A 24,957-nucleotide genomic window follows, 5' to 3' on the forward strand; every position below is an offset into this window, starting at 1 on the left:
GAAATGAATCGAGTGGCAGAATTTCAATCATTTGTATTCTGACTCAGCAGATAGTCTTATGGCAACCAAGTGATTTTTAAAGGAAATTTTACATGGACTGCACAGAAGGCCACATTGCCATTATAAATCTGTGTGTTGATCTATTGTTCTTTTGCAGGGGAGAAACATGGATTTTTCCCCCTTGGATATAATAATGATAAATTAATTGTGAATTAATATCATGCATTGGCCGAGACAAGAGTGCGTTGAAGCAATGAAGCCAGCAACAAAAAAACAATTATTTGTGTGCCATATCTTCATGAGATGCTCCTGTGTCTTGCAGCCTCTATGCAGTTGTGGAGGTCACGTCTGGGGCGTATGATGTACTCCATGGCAAACTGCCTGCTGATGATGAAGGTACGTGGGTGGCTGTGAGCTGCAGAATTACCGTATGTACCTTATAATCTGAGCACCACTATAGACATTGCAACAGTTTAATCAATTTCTGTCAGCGTAAATTGCTGGAGGTAGAAGAACTGGGGATGTATAGTGGCTTGAAACCATACACGCAGGTTGAAGTCAGTATCTGTTTCCACATGTAAATGTCTTGTTTTGAAATGTACATAACTTGTTTTAAAATCAGAAAATGTCCTGTTCTGGAAAAATGCATTCACTTTTTCTAATAAAGCATTAACCACAGAACCAATACTCAGTACCACAATAGATGATCAATGATGAATGATCCTGAGTACCTTGCTTGACCAAATGCATAATTGATTGTGATTGTCTTATTTACTGAAAAAAAAAATTAAATATTTTGGAGGTGGGGGAACCATAGGAAGGATATGGTAATGCTTGCTGTTCAGATCATTTTTAAAGCTTTGATTGAATTAAGATATCTAGACTCCATGGATTATTTTTTGGTCTTATTTAATGAGCTGCTTTATTCTTAAACATTCATATCATATGTATAGCTATGGGATACTATTTAATAATTTAAAGATGACTAGAGAAGAAGCACAAAACGTTTTTTTTGTAAAACCAGATAAGCAAACATTGCTAACTAATTAGGTAAGCTAGCTTTGTTTAGGGAAACGAACTCAATCTACTTTACACAGCAACATTTAGCAATGGTACCTCAGAACCCAGCCAGTCCAATTATTCAGTTGAAAGGGCATGTATTCTAAAGTGTCTCTTTGCCAGATTCCAGATTTTCATATTAGAAATGCTACGAATGTGTACCATGTCAGGATGCCAGCTGTGGTATTCAGCATAAAATCAGTGCAAGTTTATATAGGTCAATTTATTATTGTGTAAAACATCACCCTCTGCTGTTTATGTAAGCATTACAACTAGCATTGTCTCAGTAAAGAGCTGGAGGAATGCAGCAGGCCAGGCAGCATTAGAAGAGCAGGAAAGTGGATGTTTCAGGTCAGGGCCCTTCTTCAGAGGTCAGGACTCGAAGGGTCCCGACCCGAAACGTCAACTTTCTTGCTCCTCTGATGCTGCCTGGCCTGTTATGTTCCTCCGGCTCCATACTGTGTTGTCTCTGGCTCCAGCATTTGCTGTTCTTCCTACCTCTGATTGTCTCAATGAATTCATTTGGACTTTGTTTTAACACGTTTCCGAATAGCAGTTACTGGAGTTCTGTGAGAATGACTCATGATTTCCACCTGTTCTTTCCCCATGAAACTCCAGCACCTGTTTGGAAGTCAGCTAAGTCAGCAAATTTAGCGATCAAGCCCAGATCTGTTGACCGTTTCATCCTGCAAATAATACATTTGCCTTCTGAGGCATAGGAGAATCTTTACCCCATATATTTTTGGGAGCTTCTGTAGTTGTCTGACTTTAGTAAAGTGAATTGGGAGAAACATGTAGTAATCACAAAGGAAGACTTTTGAGATCATGACACGCGCACAACGGAACAGTATAATGGCAGCTGACTGGCTGCATCAGAAAAACTTTGTGGCTGAATTTTAATTTTAAAATTTAATTTAACATTAAAACTTTGGAGGCTAAAAAGCAGCAGTATAAGTCTTGACTTTATTAACAGTTAATAAGCACCCTCATGATGTTGGACTAATTTCTGGAACTTTGCAGGTAAACCATGTTAGTGGGTATACTATGAATTGTGTATACGTTCTTTATGTAGTTTTGTCCACAGATTAAGGTCATAATGGCCACCAATGTTTGTAGCTGAAGTGGGCTTTGACGTCTCTAGAAAGGTTTTAACACAATATAAAGCTTTGTTATTCATTTATCCTGATGATTCAGATTGTTGCACAAGTAATGTGATAATATTCAACAGGAAGGTCACATTTAACTTAGATTTGTGGTGTTAACTAATCTTGGTCAGGATAGGGCATTGTTAAAGTTACCACAGTTGTCTCTGCACTTGTAATTCTGAATGGTTCCATACAATTGAATAGCTTACTGAAACTTGCAGTGTAGGTTTGAATGTAAAGAATGACTACTTAGTTACTGAACTTGTGACTCTGGAATTGTACACTATTAAGATGTTGAAACTTTCAGATGCGGACATTTAATGTGATTATTGACAGAAAATAAATGCTAGTTTTTCAGTCGAACCTAATACTGGTCTTTTCTCAAAGCAGTGCATCCAGTAATTTGGTTGCTTAAGGCCTTTGAGACACATTATAGCGTTCTTATGCTGGTTAGTCTGAGATTTGCCAAATCCCTAAAGGACAAGCAGAATGAATAGAGTTCTGAGAAAACTGCAGTCACTGAGTTGGGATGAAAAATGAGGAAGGCTGGGTTTGTTTCCCTTGGAATAGAGGAGGCTAAGGGGGAATCCAATGGACATATACAAAATTGAGATGCATAAACAAGTAGATCTCTTTCCCATGGCAGACATGTCTAAGACCAGAGGTGAGGAGCAAATGGTTTAGAGGAGATCTGAAAAATCTTACCATCCAAGGGGTGTAGATTTATGGAATGTGCTGTCTGAGAGGGTGGTGAGACAGTACTCTTGCAACATTTTAAGTAGCTGGATGAGTAATTAAAACGACAGGGCATAATAGGATATGGGCCAAGTGCAGATAAATGGGATTTGTGTAGTTTTGGTGTATTTTGGTTGGTGTAGACATGGAGGGCCAAAGGGCCAGTTTCCGTGGTCTTTGATTCTGAGAATCAGAGAAATCTCTGCTGGCTCAAGTCATGCCTAACATAGAGGAAGATGGTTGTAATTATTGCAATACAGAGTGACACCAGTTGCATGGTTCAATTCCAATACTGGCTAAAATTACCATGAAGGACTCTCTTTCTCAACATCTCCCCTAGCTTGAGGTGTGGTGACTCTCCGGTGAAACTACCATTACTTGTCACTCTCTAATTAGGAAATAGTCTGTGGTCCAGGTGTGGACTTTACAATTACAACAATGATTAAGCTTCAGAAATATTTCATTGGCTGTGAAGAGCTTTGGGATGTTATGGAATGAGAAAATGCAAAGTAAGTATAAGTTAATGTTGTTTGTCTGTAATTTATGTATTGACTGTAAGCAGTTTATTCAACTAGATAATTATGTGGTCAGGTAGAATAGGGAATGGCTTCAAGGAATGCTTCATGGAGGTACCTGAAAGGTGACGGGACATGTCACTTCATAGCCATACAGTGCACAAAATATCCATAATACAGATTGCCTGGGCACTATGAATTATAATGTGATTAAATTTAAGATTATCTCACCATAAGCTGTCTGTGTTCACCACAACAGAGCATATAATTTCAGGAATGTAAGTTTCAGAGGAATAAGAAATTAATTGTGATATTCTGCTGAGCAAGCTCCTTTTTGAGGCAAAAATAGAAATCTGTTATGTTTGCAAATTTTAATTTGGGCGTGTAATCTCCAAAATAGCTGGATTAAGCAATTAAATTGGAAATAAAACGAAAATAAAGTGTTGTTCAACTACAAGGAAATATGTGGGGATGAAATCTTTTAAGTGGAATGAATAAGTTAAATGTGATGTTGGGTCCGAAGAGAACCCTAGTAAACGAAACAAAGGACAATGGAATTTGCAGCACAGAAGGAAAAAATTTGAGCCTCTGTTCTCCTACTAAGTTTCATCTGAAACTGTACACTCTGATCTCAATCTCTCATTCCTGTGTTCTCTTCATATCTTTGATTTCCATACACTTCAAACAATGCCCTTATTAAAGGATGTTATAATGTATGTATCTAAACATTCGATTCAATTATTCCATGTCTGACATCCTGTGTACATAGAACTTCTGGCTTCTCACGTCTTTTTCTAGTGATCAAACATTGCATCAAGACCTTCTTTGCCCTCTTGGGTAGACAAAACTGACCTGTGCCACACTCTGAGTCGTTCACTTTATCAAGCTTTAAATGGAAGCCACTATTCAATTTTCCCGTTAATTTTAAACTAGGTATTTACTTCCAGATATTTTCTACAAGTACCTTTGCCTTGTACTGCATTGATTTCTGCTTCAAATATGGTGTTTCTCAGTTGTGTTTCTGCTTATCATATTTCTCATTGTCTTCCCTTTCCTCCCCATATTTCTAAAGGTGCTCACTGCTTTTGGACATAATTCTGTGGTCGCACTCATATGCCATGCACAAATGGCCCTTTGTGTCATAAATATTGTGCACACAAGGCCAATTCATACCATTCTTTCAGAAAATTAAAATGGGTTCCTTTTCTCTTTTTGTAAAAGGCATTGCAGCTATTAAAGTTGGTAATTGGATTTATGATGTTAAACTGAGCAAGTTGTTTACTTTCTTTTTCCCTCTTTATCAGGATTATGTACTTGCAATTGATATGTACCACTCAGTCATCCAATACCAACCAGAACAAGAGCCTCAGCTTCTCAGTGGCATAGGAAGGCTACTTTTGCAGGTATGATCAATGGAAGAAGTCACAATCGGGAGATTGTCCTATGTTTCATCCTTTAACCTTGTTTACTGAAGCAGTAACTTAGGGAATTTTGTAATAAACTAATCAATATTCTGTGGCTAGTATAGGGAAATCGAGCTATATCTTCTGAAAATGTTTTATACTAATGTTCCAAACAATGTAATGACAGTCAGCTCTAAAATAGTTGAGAAACGACGATAGCTATGAAACAGCATGAAGATTAAAACATAACATAGTAGAGAAGTTTAATTGCAATTGTTTTGTTTGAATTATAAAATTCTAGAAGGCAAAAAATCAAATGTGCTCAAAAAATACATGTCAAATATATGACAGTTCACTGACGGTGTAAGAAATACTGCTGGACATTGCTGCAAAGGCAGGCGTGAGTGAATTAATAATCTAATAGATTACTTGCCACCACTGAATAAATTCATGCACAAGCAGACAGCAGCAAATCAATAAATTAATACAGAAGCATGTAAATTTTATGACTCCATCTCTGTACTTGTTAGCCTACAAATTTGTTTTGATCTCTGCTTTGGGGCAGAACAGAGAAAAGTGAAAGTGAGGTGAATATCGGGCAGAAATGGTTTACTCCATAGTACTGTTACACAACAGTAATGCAATTAGGGTGTGAGGTAAAGATGCAATGAGAGGTATTTTTGGATGTCAAATTGGGGCCAGTAGACTAAATGATTTGAGCAAGGTGACCGAGCAATATTCAATAATGTAGAAAGTCGAGTTTAAGATAGATTTCTTATCGGTTCTCTGTAGGAAAGCTTAAAAGGAAGACTATAGTGAAAGATGGCTAAAGAGGTACAATTTTAAACAAAAGTCGCTTAAGTAGAGAATGAAGATCAAGGGAAAAATGTAGATGAACTGGAAAGGTGAAAAGAGACCACAGCATGCTAGAGCTTAAATTGAAGATAGCAAACTTGTTTTGATATTGTACATCTCTTTCTCTCACGTTAGTGTCATGTGCATTTGATCTTGGAGTCTGTACATATCTCTACAATAATCTAATTCCCAAACTTTCCTACGTATTTTTATCCCATTTCAATTTCTCTCCATCTATTCCAACTGAAAGAGAAGCAACAAAATGCTGGTAATACTCAGCAGGTCAGGCTGCCAAATTAACGTTTCAGATAGAAATGGCCTTTCATCAGAACAGCCCAACTGTGTTGATTTCCCTTGATTTGTGACTTTTTAATCCCTCCAGGTTTATTGTTGCCCACCCATTTTATTTTGAAAATGTAGGCTAAACAGTATTATATCCAACTCTTAATGTTAGTCCACTCCCTGTCCCTTTTTTTTTTGTTTTGTAGCAGATCCTACTTAATTTCTTTGGCAATTTTTCTTCTCCTATTTCTGTTTTCTTTTGCCTTGTAGTCTGATGCTGATCTCACTGGTAATGTGTTATCCCTTCTCTCTCACTGTGTTGGGTTATTTTTATTCGTTTCTCCCTTTCACTCACCCCATACTGATATCTATCTCTCTCCTTATCTCAACCAGTGCCAACTCTGGAATAATGTTCACCTAAAGCGTATTTCCAGCGTCTGGTTACAGCCGTGACCAGGCCTAGCAAGAAAGTATAGGTCACTGGTAGAAATCTATATACATGACGTGGATGAAGAGAGAGAGAGAATGTATGTTTGGTAAATTTGCAGATCAGACAAAGATGGGTAAAATATGTTGGTGAGGGAACATGGAGTTTGCAAAAAAGTTTGGATCAGATAAGAGACGGGGTAAAATATTACCGGCAGGAGTATAATCTGGGGAAAATGTGAAGTAATCCCCATTGACGGAGATTAGAAAAGCAGTATATTTAAGTTGTAACTCAATCTTGATACATCGGATCTTTTTGCTCTGGTACATGAATCCTAAAGGATTAGTATCCAGGTACAGCCGATGATGAAGAAGGCATAAGGATTGTTACTGTTTGTCACAAGGGGAATAGAAAATAAAGGTAAGGATGTTTTGTTACAGAGGTATAAGGTGTTGATGAGACCATGTCTAGAGTACTGCTCTCCTATTTAAAAAAGGATATAATGCCATTGGAAGCAGTTCAGCAAAAGTTCACTTAAGATAACTAATTCCTACGATGATGGGATTATGAGAAACGGTTGGGCCTTTGTCCATTAGTGTTTAGAAAAAGAAATCTGATCTTGAAATACCTAAGAGAGTGGACTTGATGAGCGGATGCTGAGAGGATGTACCCCCTTGTAAGAGAGGCTGTGTAACGAAGTGGGTCTCATTTACTTCAGAGATGAGAATTTTTTCTATCGGATGATAATTACCCACTGGAATTTGTCAGGAGAAGGGAGGCAAGAGATGTCACACAGCAGAATACTCAAAAGAAATAAATTCAAAATAAAATCAAACCAATTCAAAGTAGTTGTTGTTTAATTTTTTTTTACCTGCCGCTTCCTAAATGGATCTCGTGCCTCCTCAACCAGTGTCTACATAAATTGCCAGTGGGCCTGTTTATAAACCTATTGTCATGTATCATTGAATCTTTCCAATCTTTGACAGATTGACTAGCCAGTACGTTGTTAGGTTGAAGCTTAGACTGTAAACCTTCAGGCAATTTATTCAATATGTAACAAGTAAATGGCTAATCTGAGCAACATTCAGTACCATGGCCCAGAAATTCCTCAATTGACACAATCTGCATTAGGCTACAGTTTACTCCATTTCAAATTACACAAACTGCAGTGGAGTACGTTTTCTTTCATTTCCCGTTGGTTGGATTGAAAATAGAGCTTTTCCTGAGTCCCAGGGCTGTCTGCAGTATTTCTGATGCTGTTTTGGCTCAGACAAATATTTAGGTACCTTTAGTGGCTTCTTTAAACAAGCTTCTCCTGCAGTTGGTTGGTATCTGAGCAGTATGTATCCCACTTAGCTTTTCTGATTCATTCTACAACATGGTGTAGAACGGGTTTGATGCACTCCATAAAAATTCAATGCCATGGATACTTCACTGCAGCAGTGCAAATCTCCCAGAAATTCTTGGATGACGAAGGTCCGCAATTTGCAAACCTCACCTACTCTTTATGATGCATAAGAAAGCAGTATTGGCTGTTTGGTCAACATTATTTAAATCTTGTGTGCTAAGCCTGTACTGTGGAGTCGAGCTTCGAGACTGTCTGGTGGTTTTGACCAATTGACATTGTGCAGGCAGACCAATATAAGTTTATAATTGTAAATCCCTAGTCGCCAAATGGTCAAAAAAGCCTATAGCCAATTATTGATTTTATTTCTGCTCTTACAGTTCTGGGGCTGTCAGTCACAAATCAGCTTTGCTCTGTGCCAATTCAATTGTTAACAGATTAACACTAAAACCTTTTAGGCCTGGTTAACTTGAGCATGCTAAAACTAACCTTAATTCCATTAGGAACCCAGCACAGACTTTAGTTATTACTTGCAGATTTCTCTCAGTCTAGATTGGCCTGCTCAATACATATTCAGTTTGCAGACATTTTGTGAACTATGATATTTCAACCCTCGTGTTGATACTATTACACATAATTAGTGCACAATGGCATTTTGATTTTCAATCCCATTAGAAGCATCAGACAATGGAACCCTCACTTACAGGAATTAATTTTTTAAATCAAATGTGATTAATTAGTGCCTCCAGGGTTATGAGCCAAAAATTGGAAAATAGAACAAGTGTAGTCAGATCTTTGTTGGCTAGCACAGACATGATGGGCTGAATAGTTTCTGTAGGAGTGTACCCTCCCACTGGGGACAAAGATTCAGGAGGCAGGCAGGATTCAGGCAAGTGGAAGTGGAAGACGTTTATTCAAGCAAAAACTAGTTGATGCAGGGAGAGGGCCAAAAGATCTTCTCCGAATCTGGCCTTGATCTGAGAAAGCAATTTTTCCATCAATTTTTGGCTCGGATCAGAAGAGAGATCATTGACACAGTCTAATTTTTATGCTGACATACAGCATTTTTATACATTTTTCATTACGATGATCGAATACAGCATAGTCACTGTCCTTCCCCCTAAGTCCATACACCCGATCCCGTGAGACATCTAATAAACGATGAGCATTCCAATGGAAAGCCCCAGGTTCCCATGATCTTATGGTATTTACCAGACATTGAAATCTCTATGCCTTGGAATCTTTCTATGCATCCAATCAATTCACATTCCAAAAGTTATTAGCTATACTCCTTCTGACCTGTACTAGATTGCTTATCTCTCAGGGCTGCTTGAATTATATTATTCATTGTATTCCATGTGCTGCCTTACCAAATTCAGTCATTCCTTTCATATTTCTCACAGTCCCAATTATATATGTAAAAACACAAAAATGTTAGTGTTAACTAACTGCTATAACATTTGTAATATTAATTTCTGTTATGCAACTACTTCTGTTAGCACTTTGTAATTAATAAGTTGTGACTGCTCTATCTCGTTCAGGGCTTACCAGGCATCTAATTAACTTTCACATCTATGTTTAGATGTTTTTCCCCTAATGGTCCCATTATACATTTAGATATACGTGTACCTATCCCTATGTTGAAACTTCCCCCAGTGATTATCTAAAGAATCTTTAACTAGAACCTATTTCTTAATGTTATTGGTAACTTTAAAAAAAGTTACAAAATATCCTTAGCTGTTGTTTTTGCAGCCGCTTAGGGAGTTAATCTGGCTGGTTCGTGGGTTAAGACTGACACCTGGTGTTATTAATTTACTGGGACAGTCAAACTTTCATTAATGAGGCAAGAATCAATCGCTCATCTGCTTAGGCCTCCTCTTAGCAAAACTGTCTCGAGTAGCCCTGATCAAAGGCCTTCACTTAAAATGGGACAGCCTGCTCTAACATTTATTTTCATGCTTGTCAGCCATTCTGTGTCTTTCAAACATGGGCTGCTCTTACAGCTTCCTTCAACATCCAAGAGACATTATAACAAGGAGACTGCCAGAATTCTGTTGCTCCCAAGATGATGGCATAAGATATCCCATCCATCTATGACAAGCAGCTTTTGCATGCCGTATCCTTTCTCTTCCATGGGTTGCTGATTCACAAGATTAGAATGAAGAATCCCTCTGCCAGTCTTGTGAGCATGAAAGAGAACTTGGCTATTGGATTTTTCTGCTGCTTTTATTGATCAATCGAGATCCAATACAGAAGAGACCAGGTGCTTCACATGATGTGTTGCATATCAGTCTCTGAACTTCTGACTATTAAATGCCTAGTTTAACTCATTCAACTGATCCCATACACCCTTAAGAGCCAGTTCCTAATTCTTTCCTCCTGGGCCTAACATGCCCTGCCAAAGGGCCTGGTATTCCCCTCATCCTCAATCCCCAACTCCGAGCAGCAGACTCCATAATTAGGACCTGATCTTCCCTTGCTGGGCCCACAACTACCTGCACTGCCACCAGATCCAATGGATCTCCGAGCCATGCCGTACCCTAGATTTTCCACCAACACGCCCTGAGCTACTGTGCACACTCCATCAGCTACCTGATCCCCTTGCGTCCTGGCAGCCTACTCTCACTTGCTGTATTTCTGCTTTGACAACAGCTGTCTGTGCGATACTGTTTTTTTTAATTTCAGAATATGACCGCTGAATACTGTGAAAAAAGGGACATGGTTTGCCTTCCCATGACTCTTTCCCACCTCGAGGGATCTGTCAGAATGGATGTACAGCTCTGCATTTCTGATGTAGCCTTAATCAGAATCTCCTGTCAAAAATGCAGAGCTCTTCTGTGGTACAAAATAAAGGCAGAGTGGTAGACTGTGCAAGAAAATACAATCCTTTATTTTTAAACCAAGTTTTTTTACACTATGTTTGGAACTTTCATAAACCCTTTTTTTTTTAATCTTCTTGAACCATGTTGCTGTGGAGCACCTGTTATCTAAATTAAAGCAACCAAGCGTATACTTGATGCATATTAAAAATATAGGCACACTGGGTTAAAAATAACCTGTAGCTTTTAAATAAAAGGAAATCAAAAATAAGCTTATACTGTAGAAAAAAGAAAAATATGTAGGATATTGCTTAGAGCTATGAACATGTACCTGTCCTACATTTTCAGCATCTAGGGTTGATAAGTGACCGTTATGTCTAGAAGCACTCTCTCACCAACATGCTTCATGTTTATAGGCGCACTGTATTCTGGGTGCAGCTGTGAATATGAGAGTTATTGATCTCCATGCAGCAAGCTGTAACTAAATAATTTAGTGTTATTACTCCTACACAAAGCTAGGCTGCAGATTTATTGCATCAAAACAAAATTTTATAAAGGCCCAAAACGTTTCTACAATGCGTCAGTGAAGCAAACACTGGCAAAAACACAATTATGCCGGTGTGTTTTTTTTTTAACGGCGTAGTGAGTTGGAATGCTCTTGATTCTCCTCTGAGGTCTGGCTTTGAATGTACCCCTGATGAAAATTATCTCCCTGACAGCAGTAAAGTTTCTAAGCAGAGATGGTTTAGGAAGTTGAGTTCAGTTCCACAGCACCAAACTGCCAATAATTCTGTGCTAAACAGGCAGTCATACACAGAGCTGCCATAAGAATGGCTGGTATGGACAATGAAGAGACTGAGGTCACAAGCGTACTTCTGTTGCACCATAGTACATATTTGGAACAAGTTCCAGTGTTTTCCTCCTCCTTTTCCCAGCTGTTTTTTATTTCTTGATTCTTAATTTGTTGCCAACAACTGTTGTTGGTTTCTTTAGAGCATGTGGCCGAAAGAGAAGTTATAATTTTTCATTATCCTTTTACATTAATGTCTACTAATTACAAAAGGGTTTGGTGTTCTTGGAATTATTTTTATTTGTGATGCATTGTCGTTAAAGCAACTGATAAAACCATGAAGTACAAAATGACGGTTCAATAATGAGTCTATGAAAGAACATCAACTCAGAATTTCTTACTGTTTTCACATTCTTCTACTGAGCCTCACAAAAGTCATGGAAAATTATTTGTCATTACTACGCTTCACTACTTAATTGAGTATTCATTTTAAATTTCCAACACTTCAGTTTTCACATTGACCTTCTTAGACTGCTGAATAGTTGTGGAATTACAGCAATTGAATTCATGAGTTCAAAATAAAATCAAACCTCAACTTTTCTCGGGTAAAAGCTAACAAACCACTTTCCTGTCATAATGCATTAGGTATATTGCATGTGTGATGCAGTGTAACAAAATGCGTAAAGATGTCGATGACAAAGCGAGAGTGAGGGCAGTAGCATTAGTTTAGGTATTTGCATCAGAAACCCAAGACTTGGTCAATTGGGCCTGTAGTCTCAGCAGTAACATTCTGGTGAGTTGCAAGTGCCTTTTGAGCCTCTTGAGACAGCAGTGATTTCTGATAGAGATAGTAGGAATTGCAGATGCTGGAGAATCTGAGATAACAAGGTGTAGAGCTGGATGAACACAGCAGGCCAAGCAGGAAGGGTCTGAAGAAGGGTCTAGGCCCGAAACATCAGCCTTCCTGCTCCTCTGCTGCTTGGCCTGTTGTGTTCATCCAGCTCTACACCTTGTTATATCAGTGATTTCTGATAGACTGGTTTGGGCCTGTTATATGGAGAGGGTGAATGGTCAGCGTCGGGGGAGTGCTGGGCAGGTGGACGTTAAATGGCAGGAGCAGGCAGTGGTGCTATGAAGTTAACCTAAGCACTCAAGCCCCTAGTGGCTCCGTGGAATGGAAGGTTTAAAAATTACCTTTTGCATTGATAGCTTCCAGCAGTCTGTTTAAGGGACGGCTGTGTTTACGGCCAACCCCACTGCAAAGTGAAGAATAATCCATGCATATGCAAAATCGTTACATAACATCACAGTATTTCTACGGCTGCTTTGGTCAGTTGCTGCAAGCAGGGAATATTGCATTAAAACAGTAATTTTGTTAAAGAACAGTCTGAATAGGATATTATTTGTCTGTAGTCATCTAACAATGGACAAGGTAGTAATTAACCTATCAGTTTTGTGTTTTGGATAGTGCAGTACATGAAGGGAAAAGTGAATATTTCAAGCCCTGTTAATCACTGTCAATTTCTAAACACCCAGTCAAAGCACAAGATCTGTTAGCTGAAACATTGCATTTCCTAATGTTATCAAGATTCAGGTGACACTGGAAGTTGTTTGTGCAGGCTAGTTCTATGCTCTCAGCCGCCATTCCTAAGTTGGGAGGGCACTCTCCATTAAGAGCTCCTTTTTAAGCTGCAGAGAAAACATCTCAATTTCTGACTAGTTTCCAAAGCAAGGGTCCTTAATTTATCATTAGGCCTCTTGTTTGAACAAACAGCCCACTGCCTATTTAACGCAGCCAGCAGGGATTCTTGAATATCATTTAAGTCATTATATTGTGGCACATATTTTGGTTGTCTCTAGATAATTCAGTGCCATTGAACTTAAGGAGCAGGATGATCAGAGGCAGCAGGGGCTATTTTTCCTTTGTTATCTGATCAATGGACAGTCAGAGGAATATTAAGGCCCACCAAGTGCAATCTTCAAGTAGTGTTGTACATGCCCAATTTCAGACAGGAAGCTGTTTACATATGTAGACTAGGGTGGCAATGTAGAGATGGACAGCCGTTTGTACTGGGTTGTGAGACACTAAACAGTCAAAACTGTTTAACCTGTGTTTGTGTGTGTTGTAAACTACATTGTATACTTCAGTGTTGTACTTCTTTGTATTTAGATTGGTGACATCAAAACAGCTGAGCAATATTTTCAAGAAGTTGAGCAAATATCTCCAAAGTTAGGAAATGAATTGCAACAGAATGTAATCATTCAAATGAACAGGTAAGTCCCAACAAGGTGTGCCTTCAAATATGTAGATTCAATTTCACCCTACTGGGTGCTATCCTTTCATATTCCACACCCCTGTATTAAGTATTTAGAATATGCGAAACAACTTACAATACTTCAACAAGAGATGCTGATGGCGCAGTTCACAGGGTCAAAATCTACCTCCAGTGGAAGATGTATTGGTCTGGATTTTGCAGTCAGTGGCGAATGAGTGGCTGTCATTATTCATTATTACTGCATCTAGCCCAGAGCTTTCATGGGCTATTTGTGTTGTAAGCCATGGTAATCAGAAGTATGATACAGGAATCGGAGATCAGGTAAATAATGAGGCAATTTGAGTCTGTTCAACCAAGTGGATTGATGAATCTTTCAACATTATAATCTAATCCAGCACGTGAGTGTAGGAATATTCGATACAATGTAAAATTATGCACAGAAAACGTCGGGTTTGGGAAAAATGAGACAAAATGTGATTTTTTTATTTTGTTTTAAATCTGGAAGAATCTAAATAAAAGTTAATTTTCAGCACCACATAGACTGTTTGAGGAGAAATTATTCATTGTACAGGCAGTCCCAGGTTGCAAACAGGTTCCGTTTTTGAGTCCACTCACGGGTTGATTTGTGCACCCTTGTAAAGTAGCCATTTGTAAGTACAAGAAATGCTTGTATGTTGAATCTTGAAAATGTCATCTCTGTATAGGATTGTGCTCATAAATACGAGCAGTTGTAAGTCGGATCTTTGATATTTTAGGGACTCCCATACACTGAAAAAAGAAGTGGATGAACAAGCTTTAATTCTAGCCTTTTTAGTGCGTGACTAGTAGGTGAATGCTGCAATTTCACACCCTTTATTTGATTGAATTTTGAGTCTGAATCTCTGAGGTATAATAGCAAAGGCTGTGAAGTAGCAGGGAAAAGCAGAGAAACAACTTCTTGATTTCCACTTCTAACTACTCATGCAGATGCCTGAAGTTGCCATTCAACTGTTTAATAATGATGAGTGTTAACAGCCTTGCTGCTTTTACTACTGCAGAATTAGAGGCATTAATTTGCTGGTCATTGGTAACCTGTCTATAGGTAACCATAGGAAAGAGATTATACAGCAGCCTAGTGGTTCAGAGAGGGCAGGTCACATTTTACAAGACACATCCCATTGTCCTTAGTAGGACTTAGTAGTTTGACAACAGGCTATATCATAACCTTGATGGAGTTGATCATAACTAATGCTTGTGTATTTATGCTTTTCAGTTATTATCTTCTGGCCTCTTCAAATTTGATCGATCGTTCGTTCGATAAACTTTTATATATTTGATTGCAGTCCTGAGTAGATGCAGTCCATTTTGTTTTCTGTAGTTATATTTTAATGTTAATGTATTTCTTGTTAAACATTTCAATTTTAGTGACTTTTTGTTGTTCCATCATTTTTTTTAAAACCCTCACTTGCAACCAACACTTGTATGTACATTCTAGTTTGAAGATATTCAAAGTTTAAGCACATGTTAATTAGAACTGCAATGTTTGAGATTTTATTCAATAATTCACTGAAATGCATTACAAAGGGAAGACAAGACCGTTTATTGGTATATATTGCATGTGACTCACTACAGAGAGGTAAAAGTTAAGTCTCTAACTGCAGGCTCCTGACAGAATTCAATCTCATTAGGCTGGAGCTGGCAGGGTCCAGACGGTGTTGACACATCTCCAATCAGGTTTTTTTTAAAAACAGAATAATGTGGTAGCAGCATATCAGTTGGCTGTCTCCGTAGGAAAAGACTGCCTACGAAGTAATGCAGATTTTTGGTACATAATTACAGAATTCTGCTCCCACAGACTAGAATGTTTTGAGGGGTTTTAGAAGCCGCCTCCAACATGGTTTTGTATGTGTGATACAAGTTTCTCTTTTTTAGGAGTTTTGAAGGAGGGGGAAGGAAACCTGCAAAAGGGATTAATTGGTTTGATGGCCAAATGCTGAAGTAAACAACTTCTGGCTACCTACCCATCCCAGAGGAGTCAGCTCCTCCTAAACCACATTTTTGCATGCTCAGTTGGAATCATCCTCCACAACCTTGTGTATTTTCTATTTTAATAGTCAAATTTAAAACATGGTGACAGCTATGTACAACAGGGCATGGCTAGTGATAATCATATGAATATGGGCTGAATATTGGCATGATTCAAGTCCCAAAGAGTGCTTAATTTTTAATGCACTTTTGCACTAAAATCTGCAAAACTATATTGCATTCCTCGCCCATGCACTCAAAAGAAAAGTGTTTGGGAATTGCAAAAAGTATGCAACTATGATTTTCTTCATATAACAAAAATGGAAACTATAAGATAGATCCAGCTCCTCCCAGCCCCACCCTTCCATGCACCTGGCAAAAATGCTAAGCATAACTTGTTAGAGCATTTCATTTTATCTGGTTTTATTTGTTCTGATTTTGTTATATTTTGACTGTAAGTTATTTAGCACGAATAACAAAAGCACTAAAGATGTTAATTTTTTTTAGGGCATTCCTCCATCTTGGTCAAAATAACTTTGCTGAAGCCCATAAGTTCTTCACTGAAGTTACCAAATTAGACCCGAGCAATCCAGTGGTAAGAGTCTATGGAGTGTCGTTTAATATTTTCATAGATATAGTGACCTTGTTCAGTCGCTTTCAGTTGTCGGTTTTCCCATAGACTTGGGATTATTTTTACATGTTCCCACCGGCAAATCCATAATGTTTGTATAGCAGGAAATGTTATATCTTCCATGACATGTGTTTTTGAGCTAGCTTATGTGTTCATATCTCAATTCCAAGGGTAGCATGGTGGCTTAGTGGCTAGCACTGCTGCCTCACAGCGCTAGGGGATCCGGGTTTGATTCCAGCCTTGCTGACTGTCTGTGTGGAGTTCTCCCTGTGTCTGCGTCAGTTTCCTCTCAGTGCTCCAGTTTCCTCCCATAGTCCAGAGATGTGCAGGTTATGCGGCTTGGCCATGCTAAATTGCTTGTGGTGTCCAGGGATGTGAATGTTAGGTTGGTTAGCCATGGGAATTACAGGGATAGGGTGGGATGCCCTTTGGAGATTCGGTGTGGACTTAATGGGTGGAATGGTCTACTTCCACACAGTAGATCTATGATCTTTCAATTTCCAAATGTATACTTTTTAGTGAAAAACCCCTGTCGGAGATTCTGTAATTTTGATCCAACTGGCTGACAATTGAGGTAAAATTGTCCCTAAGAGGTTGTCACCATCTAGCTCCTTGGTATTCGACTGTGCATTTACCCAGTGCTAAACCTCAACCAACACATCTGGTTTCAAGTTAAGAATTACTTCATTTCTCTGTTTATTGCCAAATATGCCTGCTCTTCTTTGGGTAAAGTGCCATAAACTCCACTTTCATCTCACCCCCCACCTCGGGGGGGGGGGGGGGGAAAATCTTCCCCAGTTTGTTTTTTTTTCATCTATTGCCTTCTTCCAATCCCCTGAAATGTTAGGCCATTTTACATCCTTTTGTCCCTTCTGCAAAACCGCTATACTCCGTAAACTCTTTCCATTTCTGCACGTTTCACACCAAAATTCCCCCAACTTCCCTTGTGTGTGGTAAGGAATATCATCAGCCTGTAAATCATCTTGCTATATTGCACATTTTGGCCACTTTGGGAATCTGATTTCTACTGTATTTATACTTTCAATAGCATAAGATTATAAGAACCTCTAGCATTAATTTAAAACAATTAAAATGTTGCTCTGACCCCCAATTATTCAACTATTACTTCCATTTCAGTAAGTGACTGTTGAAACCATAAAATTACAACATTTTAAAGAGAATTAAATGTTTTTTTAAAAAAATCCAACAGAATGTGGGAAGCGCAAAAGAATGTGATGAGCTCTCTGAGGTATTAGGCTAAAAGGCTTCATTCTGTGCTGAAATTATGAAAATAAAATCTGAGAACGTTCTGACAAAATAACTTTTTAGACTAAATGATAAAGCAGCTAGGTCAATGGGACACAGCTGCGGGTGAGCTCATTAATTAAATCAATCATTAGGCATGTTCCTGTCATTTTCACATGTTTTTCTTTAGGCAAATAATAATGCAGCCGTTTGCTTGTTGTACTTGGGAAAACTGAAGGACTCCCTGAGGCAGCTGGAAGGGCTCGTACAGCAGGATCCCAAACACTACCTGCATGAAAGTGTTCTTTTTAACCTGACCACTATGTATGAGCTTGAATCATCTCGCAGTACACAGAAAAAGCAGAGTTTGCTGGAGTCGGTGGCCTGTCGTGAAGGAGACAGCTTTAATATTCAGTGTCTGAAGTTACTGTGAAACTGCTTTCTGTCCAGTTTGTATTTAGCTATCGTAACTTTAAAGATGTAAATATGTAATTACATGTATTTTAATTATCTTTAACTGCAGCTTTATTGTCTATGTTGCAACTAAGTGACCCACACATGATATATTTTGCAACAATCAGCTTCTGTTTTGGGAGGGATAAGGAAACACTTCAGATTTCAAATGCCTGTGCCATTTTATATTTGTTTGCTCCTACACTGTCATTTCACTGTGTATTCTGACAGGGCTGTTCTGAATTGGTTGATAAAGAAATTAGAATAATGCTGTTGTTTTAAATAAACAAAAAAATGTAAATCTTGTTTATAATTATCATTCATTGGTGTTATCTTTCCCTCAAACTCCTCTTCCGGTTTGATGAATGGGATTTTTTTTTTAGAAGGTCAGTGTGTTTGAGATATTGACGTAGGTTTAGATATTTGTGATACTTCTAGAGCAGGTGAGACTTGAACCCAAGCCCTCTAGTCCCGAGATAGTCACTGCGCCACAAGTTCCCTGCAAGAGGTAGGTTTCAATGTTGCACCAGGACCAAGAGTAATCAGACTACAGGCCATTTGTTGCTTGGTGGATAGTGCTTCATCCTTCCTAAAAGAGAGTTCCCAATGCAGCAATTTTGGTTTCAATCTGTTCAATAAATAAGAGGCAGTTCACTTCTAATCCACAGCATATGTTCTAAGAAGGTTAATCTATTGTCCAGAACAAAAAAAAAAATACAAATTTTGTTTGGTATCTTGATTAAGTCTGTTGTGAAATATCTAGAGTTTCTGGAATTCTAAGAAACGGTAGTGCATCAGGATTGAGGGCTACACAACCGGGAGACTACACCTGAATGAGAGACAGATCAAGCAATGAAACAAATTTGATTTATTTGGTAGTTTATGATACGTGTTTCTCAAAGTTAAATATAGATTAATAGTCAGGTTGTGACACAGAACTAATAACCTCCAAGCAAGTTAAATGGTCTTGTTAACAGGAAGCTGCCTCATGGTGGCATTTATGTCAATCAAAAGTACTTGGTTGAATTGGTTTTACTTATTGAGCAAGAAGCTAAACTAGCTAGTGAATCATTGTCTCTAAAATAAAGCTAGGGTTTTGAAACGACATGGTCAGTAAAGGACTTGCAATCTGGAAACTACAATGAGACATAAGGACTGCAGGAACAATGTAGATACAAGTGGATATTCGTTGCAAGGGGAAAGAGATGATTTAATTTTTGTAACCAGTTTACAATACTAGTCTGAATTTATTAATAGTTGTAAAGCTTAAAATTGGTAAGGTTAACTGACAAATAAAGGAATGAGGAGGATGCTTCAACTCTGAGAATCCACATCCTGTGCCAGTTATGGTGATTTTAGCTCCATGTTTTTGTGTAGTACCTGGCATTATTGCTGTGCATCTCTGAACTTTGTGGGTAGCCTGTTTGTGGATGATGCCACCCTGCAACTTTGGAAATTACAAGAAAAGGAACGGGTGACTAAGCAGTCAAAAATGAAAAGAGAGTACAGGTATCTGCTGCTGTCCAACCACTGTTCAGTTCCAAATGTTGATAAGCACAAAAGTTCATCTAAGGAGTAGAGCCTACATTGAGTCTATGACACTGTGGTGCCTAGGCTACATGGGTATGATGACAACCGGAAGAGCCATGGTGGTAGATAACTTGATGGGGACACAGATGTTTTTGTAGCAGAAGATGTGAGTCCAAGATGATATATTGCCTCCCTGGTGCCAGGGCCCAGAATATCGCTAGCTGCAGATCACCCCTAAGGAGCCAGCAGCCATGATCCACATTGGAATAAATGACATGGATAGCAAAAAAGATGTGATTGTGCAGCCAGAATTAAGGAAACTAAGAAAATTAGAAAGTGTGACCTCAAAAGTCATAATTTTGAAATTATTTCCAGTGCTTCCTGCAAGTGAGTATTGAAAAAGGGGAAGATGGAAAGTGCAGGTGATAGAGCTTTTAATTTTTGAGACATTTTGCCTGACTCTGGAAGATGGCAGCAGTAGAGGCTGTGCGGTTTAGACCTGAATAGAACTGTAACTGTGCAAGCTGTTTTGCTAGTGCTGTTGGAAAGTGTTTAAACTAACTGTCCCTCAAATGTTCTTCCCTACTGAGACTATCAATTTCTGACACCTGGTTTCCAAGTAGCAGTGCTTCACTTCTCATTAGGCTGGAAACATACCGCAGAATATTCACCTGAACCCATTCTAGGAATTCTTGCCATTCTCTGTACTTTACATTATTACTATCCCAGTCAGAGAATTAAAATCTCCCATTACACTTAATTGATAATCTTTGCATCCACATAATATCTTTGCAAATTTTTTGTTCTTCATACTTGTCACTAGTCAGTGGCTAAAACTACATCAAGAACGTCTGTCTGTATAGCATGCAAAACAATGCTTTCCACTATATTTCACTACATGTGACAACAATAAGTCAACCAATCAATAACTTGGGTGTGGGAATGAAGAGATAATGGCAAAGGGAATGAAGAGATAATGGCAAAGAGAAATACCTGGGTGTACAGAATACTGGGAGAGATAGATAACACTAGAATTGAGATTAATAAATTAATTGATGGGGTCAGGATGAAAGTAATGAATTTTAAAGTTGGGTTATTGTGCATGTGAGTGTGCAAGAAACATAATAAATAGGATTGGTGGTAGGGGCTGTTGTGACACAGTGGTAGTGTCTTCATCTCCCAGCCAGGTTCAAATCCTGGAGTGCTGTAATTCTGAATAGGCTGATTAAAAAATTTTAAGATGGGTGACTTCCATGTTCAGATTCCCAAGTGGAAATATAACGATGTGGATGATGATAATAATAGAGATCCAACTGACAAAAAAGCAGGACTGGCTGTTAAATATTCCTGGATGCAAGATGTTCATAAAGGAAGGGAGCATAATTGAAGTGTCACCCTTCTAAAAGCAGCATTGGAATGTTGAAGACAGAGGATGTCTAAGAGGAGTGAAGGAGAGAATCAATTTTGCTTGAGGTAGCAAATAAAAATGGTGCTATTAAATTTCTTGTAGTTTTTGCCTCTGGCTAGTGGGAAGTATGGAGAAGTACAAATTTGCAAGGATATTACATAGATGCAAGGATTATAGAATAATTGTAATGGGAGACTTTAATTATCTGACTGGGGTAGTACTAGTGTAAAGGAGAGAGAGGGGCAAGAATTCCTAGAGTAGGTTCAGATGAATTTTCTGCAGTATGTTTCCTGCCCAATGAGAAATGAAGCACTGCTTCTTAGAAACCAGGTGTCACAACCCAATCATGTCAGTGGGGAAGAATGTTTAAAGTATCGTGATCACGATATTGTTAGGTTTAAGGCTTCCTACAGAAAAGGATATCATACAATCCACAGTGAGAAGAATTATCTGGAGAAGCCAATTGCAATGAGCGAAGTGTGAACCTGAGTCAAACAATTTGGAGTCAAAGGTTGGCAGGAAAAATGGTGACTGAACAATTGATACCTTCAAGGGGGAAATGGTTCAGGCGTAGTCCAAGATGTATTCCTTTGAAAGGGAAAGACAGAGCAAACAAGACCTAAGTTCCCTAACTGCAAAAAAGATAGAAATTGTGAAGAAGAAAATTGCTAATGACCGGTGCATGAAGGAGAATTCTAATGTCTCCCATAGACATATAAATAGTAGAAGGGTGATAGTAGAAAGAAAGCGGGATTGATTCTGGAACAAAAACAGATTTACAAATGAAGGCAGAGGGCGTAGCTGAAGTATTCATGAATTGGCAACTTTTTCTACTAAGAAGGAAGATACAACCCAAGTCATGGTAAAAGAGGAAGAAATTGAGTTGCTCAAAGGAGTTAACATTGGTGAAGAGGTAGTATTGGATAGGCTGTTCATTCTCAGAGATAACAAGGCACTTGGATCAAGTGAGATATCTCCAAGGGTATTGAGGAAAGTGAGAATAGAAATTGCAGAGATATTGGCAATAATTTTTCTGTGTCCCTTAGACACGGATGGTGCCAGGAGCAGAGGGACTTGGCTGTATATGTACATAATTTCTCCTGCCATATTAATTAAGAGACAAGTTAACAAAGCGAACAGTTTCCTAGACTTTATTGATAGTAACATAAAGTACAAGAGCAGAAGATTGTACTGAATTTATATAAGACACTACATTGGCCTCAGCTGGTGTTTGCATCCAGGTCTGGTTGCCGCACTGTAGGAAGGATATGAAGGCATTGTGAGAGTGTAGAAGTTTGCGAGAAGAGTACCAATGTTGAGGAATTTCAATTATGCGGGTAGATTGGAGAAGCTAAGACTGTTCTCCTTGGAAAAAAGACCATAACATGTAGGAGCAGAAGTACACCATTAACCCCATCGAGCCTGCTCCACCTCAATGGGATTATGGCTGATCTGATAATCCTCCACTTTCCTGTCTTTTTCCTCTTAACTCTTGATTCCCTTACTAATTAAAAATCTGTCTATTTCAGCCTTGAAAAGTCTCTAGATTGAAAGAGTTCTGGATAGAGCAAATTTGAAGGAAATGTCCTGACTTGTGAAAAGCTTGAGAACGAGAGGGCGCAGACCTCAAACTATTCATAAAAGAATGAAAAATGTGAAGAAAATATTTCAAACCACACGTGGGATTGGTCTGGAATGCACTGCCTGAGAGTGTGGTGAAGGTAGGATCGCTTGATGCGTTCAAAAGGAATTAGAGGATTATTTGTAAAGGAAGAAAAGTGCAGCACGGTGGCTCAGTGGTTAGCACTGCTGCCTTGCAGCATCAGAGGCCTAGGTTAGATTCCACCTTTGGCGACTGTCTGTGTGGAGTTTGCACATTGCTCCCGTGTCTGTGTGGGTTTCCTCCCACAGTCCAAAGGTGTGCAGGTTAGGTGGCTTGGCCATGCGAAATCGCCCATAGTGTGCAGGCTAAGTCATGGGATTGGCCATGGGAAGTACAGGGTCTGGGTGGTGTGCTCTGCAGAGGATCAATGTGGACTCGATGGGCTCAATGGCCTGCTTCTACATAGTACAGATTCTATGATTCTATGAAGGGTTGAAAAGGCAGGGATGAGGGAAAAGGCAGGAAAATGATACTGGATGAGAGGCTTAGTAGGAGAGCTGGCACAGACATGATAGGCCAAAAGGCCTCCAGCACTGTAACAAATCTGTCATAAATGCAGTGACACTTGTAGATTTTAGTTTCACATTCTTCTGCTGATAACTCCATGAACAATACAAAATGACAAATGTTAACAGACATTTAATGAAAATGCATTAATATACACTTTAATCTCTAAATGAAGTAACCCTCCAGGGCAGAGAAGAATAAAACTGACGTGCAAAGAACTATTTTTTTCTGCAATTAGATTTAATACAAATTATATTTATGTTTCATGAATTTGAAAGAAGAAAAATTACATGGTTTCTTTATCAGTGTCAAAATATGAAGAAATACTTTGAACTGCCACCAGGGTGCAGGCTTTGGCTCCAGCACAGTATTTGCACTGATGTGGCAATGCTCAAGTATGCTCTCTGAACATATGAATAAAACATGAGTAACATTGAACTGATAATATACCAAATTAGCCTCTATGGCCAAAATGCACAAATGTGATCAGGAACATGAGGAGCACACAGATAGGCTGTTCAGATGGGTTGATCGGTGACAGATGAAATTCAGTCCAGATAAATGTGAGCTGATGCACTTGGGCAAGACAATCAAGGCAAGGGAATACATGATGAGTGGTAAGACCCTGGGAAGCACTGAGGATCAGAAGCTAATGGGACAGGTTGATAAAGTGGCTAAGAAGGCAAATGGGATGGTGGCATTTATTAGCCGAGGCACGGAATTTGAATGCAGGGAGGTGATGCTGGAACAATATAGCACAGTTTTGGATCGATTGCTGATGGCCATAGTTTGAATCCTCCTGGTGCTAAACATATGTTACTACAGTATACATGGAGTTGTCTCACCCAGTTACATTGAAGGTGTGGAGTAAGCTGGCTGATAGTATTAGGCTGTAGGATGGTTCAAGTTCTGAGGGGGGGGGGGGGGGGGGGTGGGGTGGTGGGGGGTGCATGCTGTCTATGAAGTGGCCCTGAAATCCAGAGGAAGAGAAATGACCTGTACCTACGGTGAAGAAGGACATCACTTTTTCTTTCTCGTGTTCCCAACACACTGAGCTCACGACGCTATGATTGGCTTCCTGAGTTCCCATTTCTTTTGAGTGAAGCATGCAGCAAGTTGTTCATGATCAAGCACTCACCACCTCCTGGTGACTTTCTGACATAACATACTGCTTTTATAAAATAATTTCTCAGAGAATTTCTGAAATAGATTTTGATCAAGCATTGAAGTTTTGAGAAAGTGCCCCAGGAAATCTCCTGGCCTTTCAGAGGTCCTCCTCACAGCAATGGTTATGAAAGAATGATTATCTATCTAAATAAGGCTTTGGTTCTCGTGTGGTAAAGTGGGACTAGTGTAGGTAAGCAGTACATTTTTGGCAGTACAGACTAGATGGGCCAAAGGACCTCTTCTGTACTGTATGATTCTATGACTGACTCGGAAATGCTCCCACACTTAGCATCTGCCACGAAGAGTATCTGAAGGATTTACAGCCTGATAATCAACCTGTTTGGCCACTTTATGAACACGTCATCCATGACCATCAAGTGCTGAAGTTGGACTTGAACCTGCAGTCTCTGACCCAGAGGTAGGAATGCTACCACTGTACCACAAAAACTCACTGGCTAACTAGTTAATCTTATACTTTCCCCTTCAAAACATAAGTCATCCCAAATTGATTGTTGATTGTCATTCCTTTACTGTTAGTCAAAGATCCTAGAAATATCACTACCTCATAATCAGCACATGGGCTGCAGAAAATTAAGAAGGCCAAACATCATCTTCAGAGAAACTAGGAATAGGCAATGAGCTCAGCTTTGTTAGTTCAACCCACATTGCAATAAATATATTTTTTAAATTACACTTCA

At 39.0% G+C, this 24,957-nt stretch overlaps 1 protein-coding gene across 2 annotated transcripts; it reads left to right on the top strand.

Moving 5' to 3' along the window:
- Positions 1-209: 209 nt before the first annotated feature.
- Positions 210-22,643, top strand: trappc12 (trafficking protein particle complex subunit 12). Of its 2 annotated transcripts, none has more exons than XM_048597503.1 (5): positions 210-396; positions 4,759-4,857; positions 13,546-13,649; positions 16,163-16,250; positions 22,452-22,643. In XM_048597503.1, the coding sequence occupies exons 1-5, from the start codon at positions 304-306 to the stop codon at positions 22,455-22,457; spliced, it is 390 nt and encodes a 129-aa protein (XP_048453460.1). In that variant the 5' UTR covers positions 210-303; the 3' UTR covers positions 22,458-22,643. The 2 variants fall into 2 exon arrangements, with proteins under 2 accessions (XP_048453460.1, XP_020375663.2); XM_020520074.2 differs by lacking the exon at positions 22,452-22,643 and adding an exon at positions 17,722-18,285 and having other exon boundaries at positions 224-396.
- The last annotated feature ends 2,314 nt before the right edge of the window (positions 22,644-24,957 follow it).

Source organism: Rhincodon typus, chromosome 5 (genome assembly GCF_021869965.1).
Source record: "Rhincodon typus isolate 14 chromosome 5, sRhiTyp1.1, whole genome shotgun sequence".
Classification (NCBI taxonomy): domain Eukaryota; kingdom Metazoa; phylum Chordata; class Chondrichthyes; order Orectolobiformes; family Rhincodontidae; genus Rhincodon; species Rhincodon typus.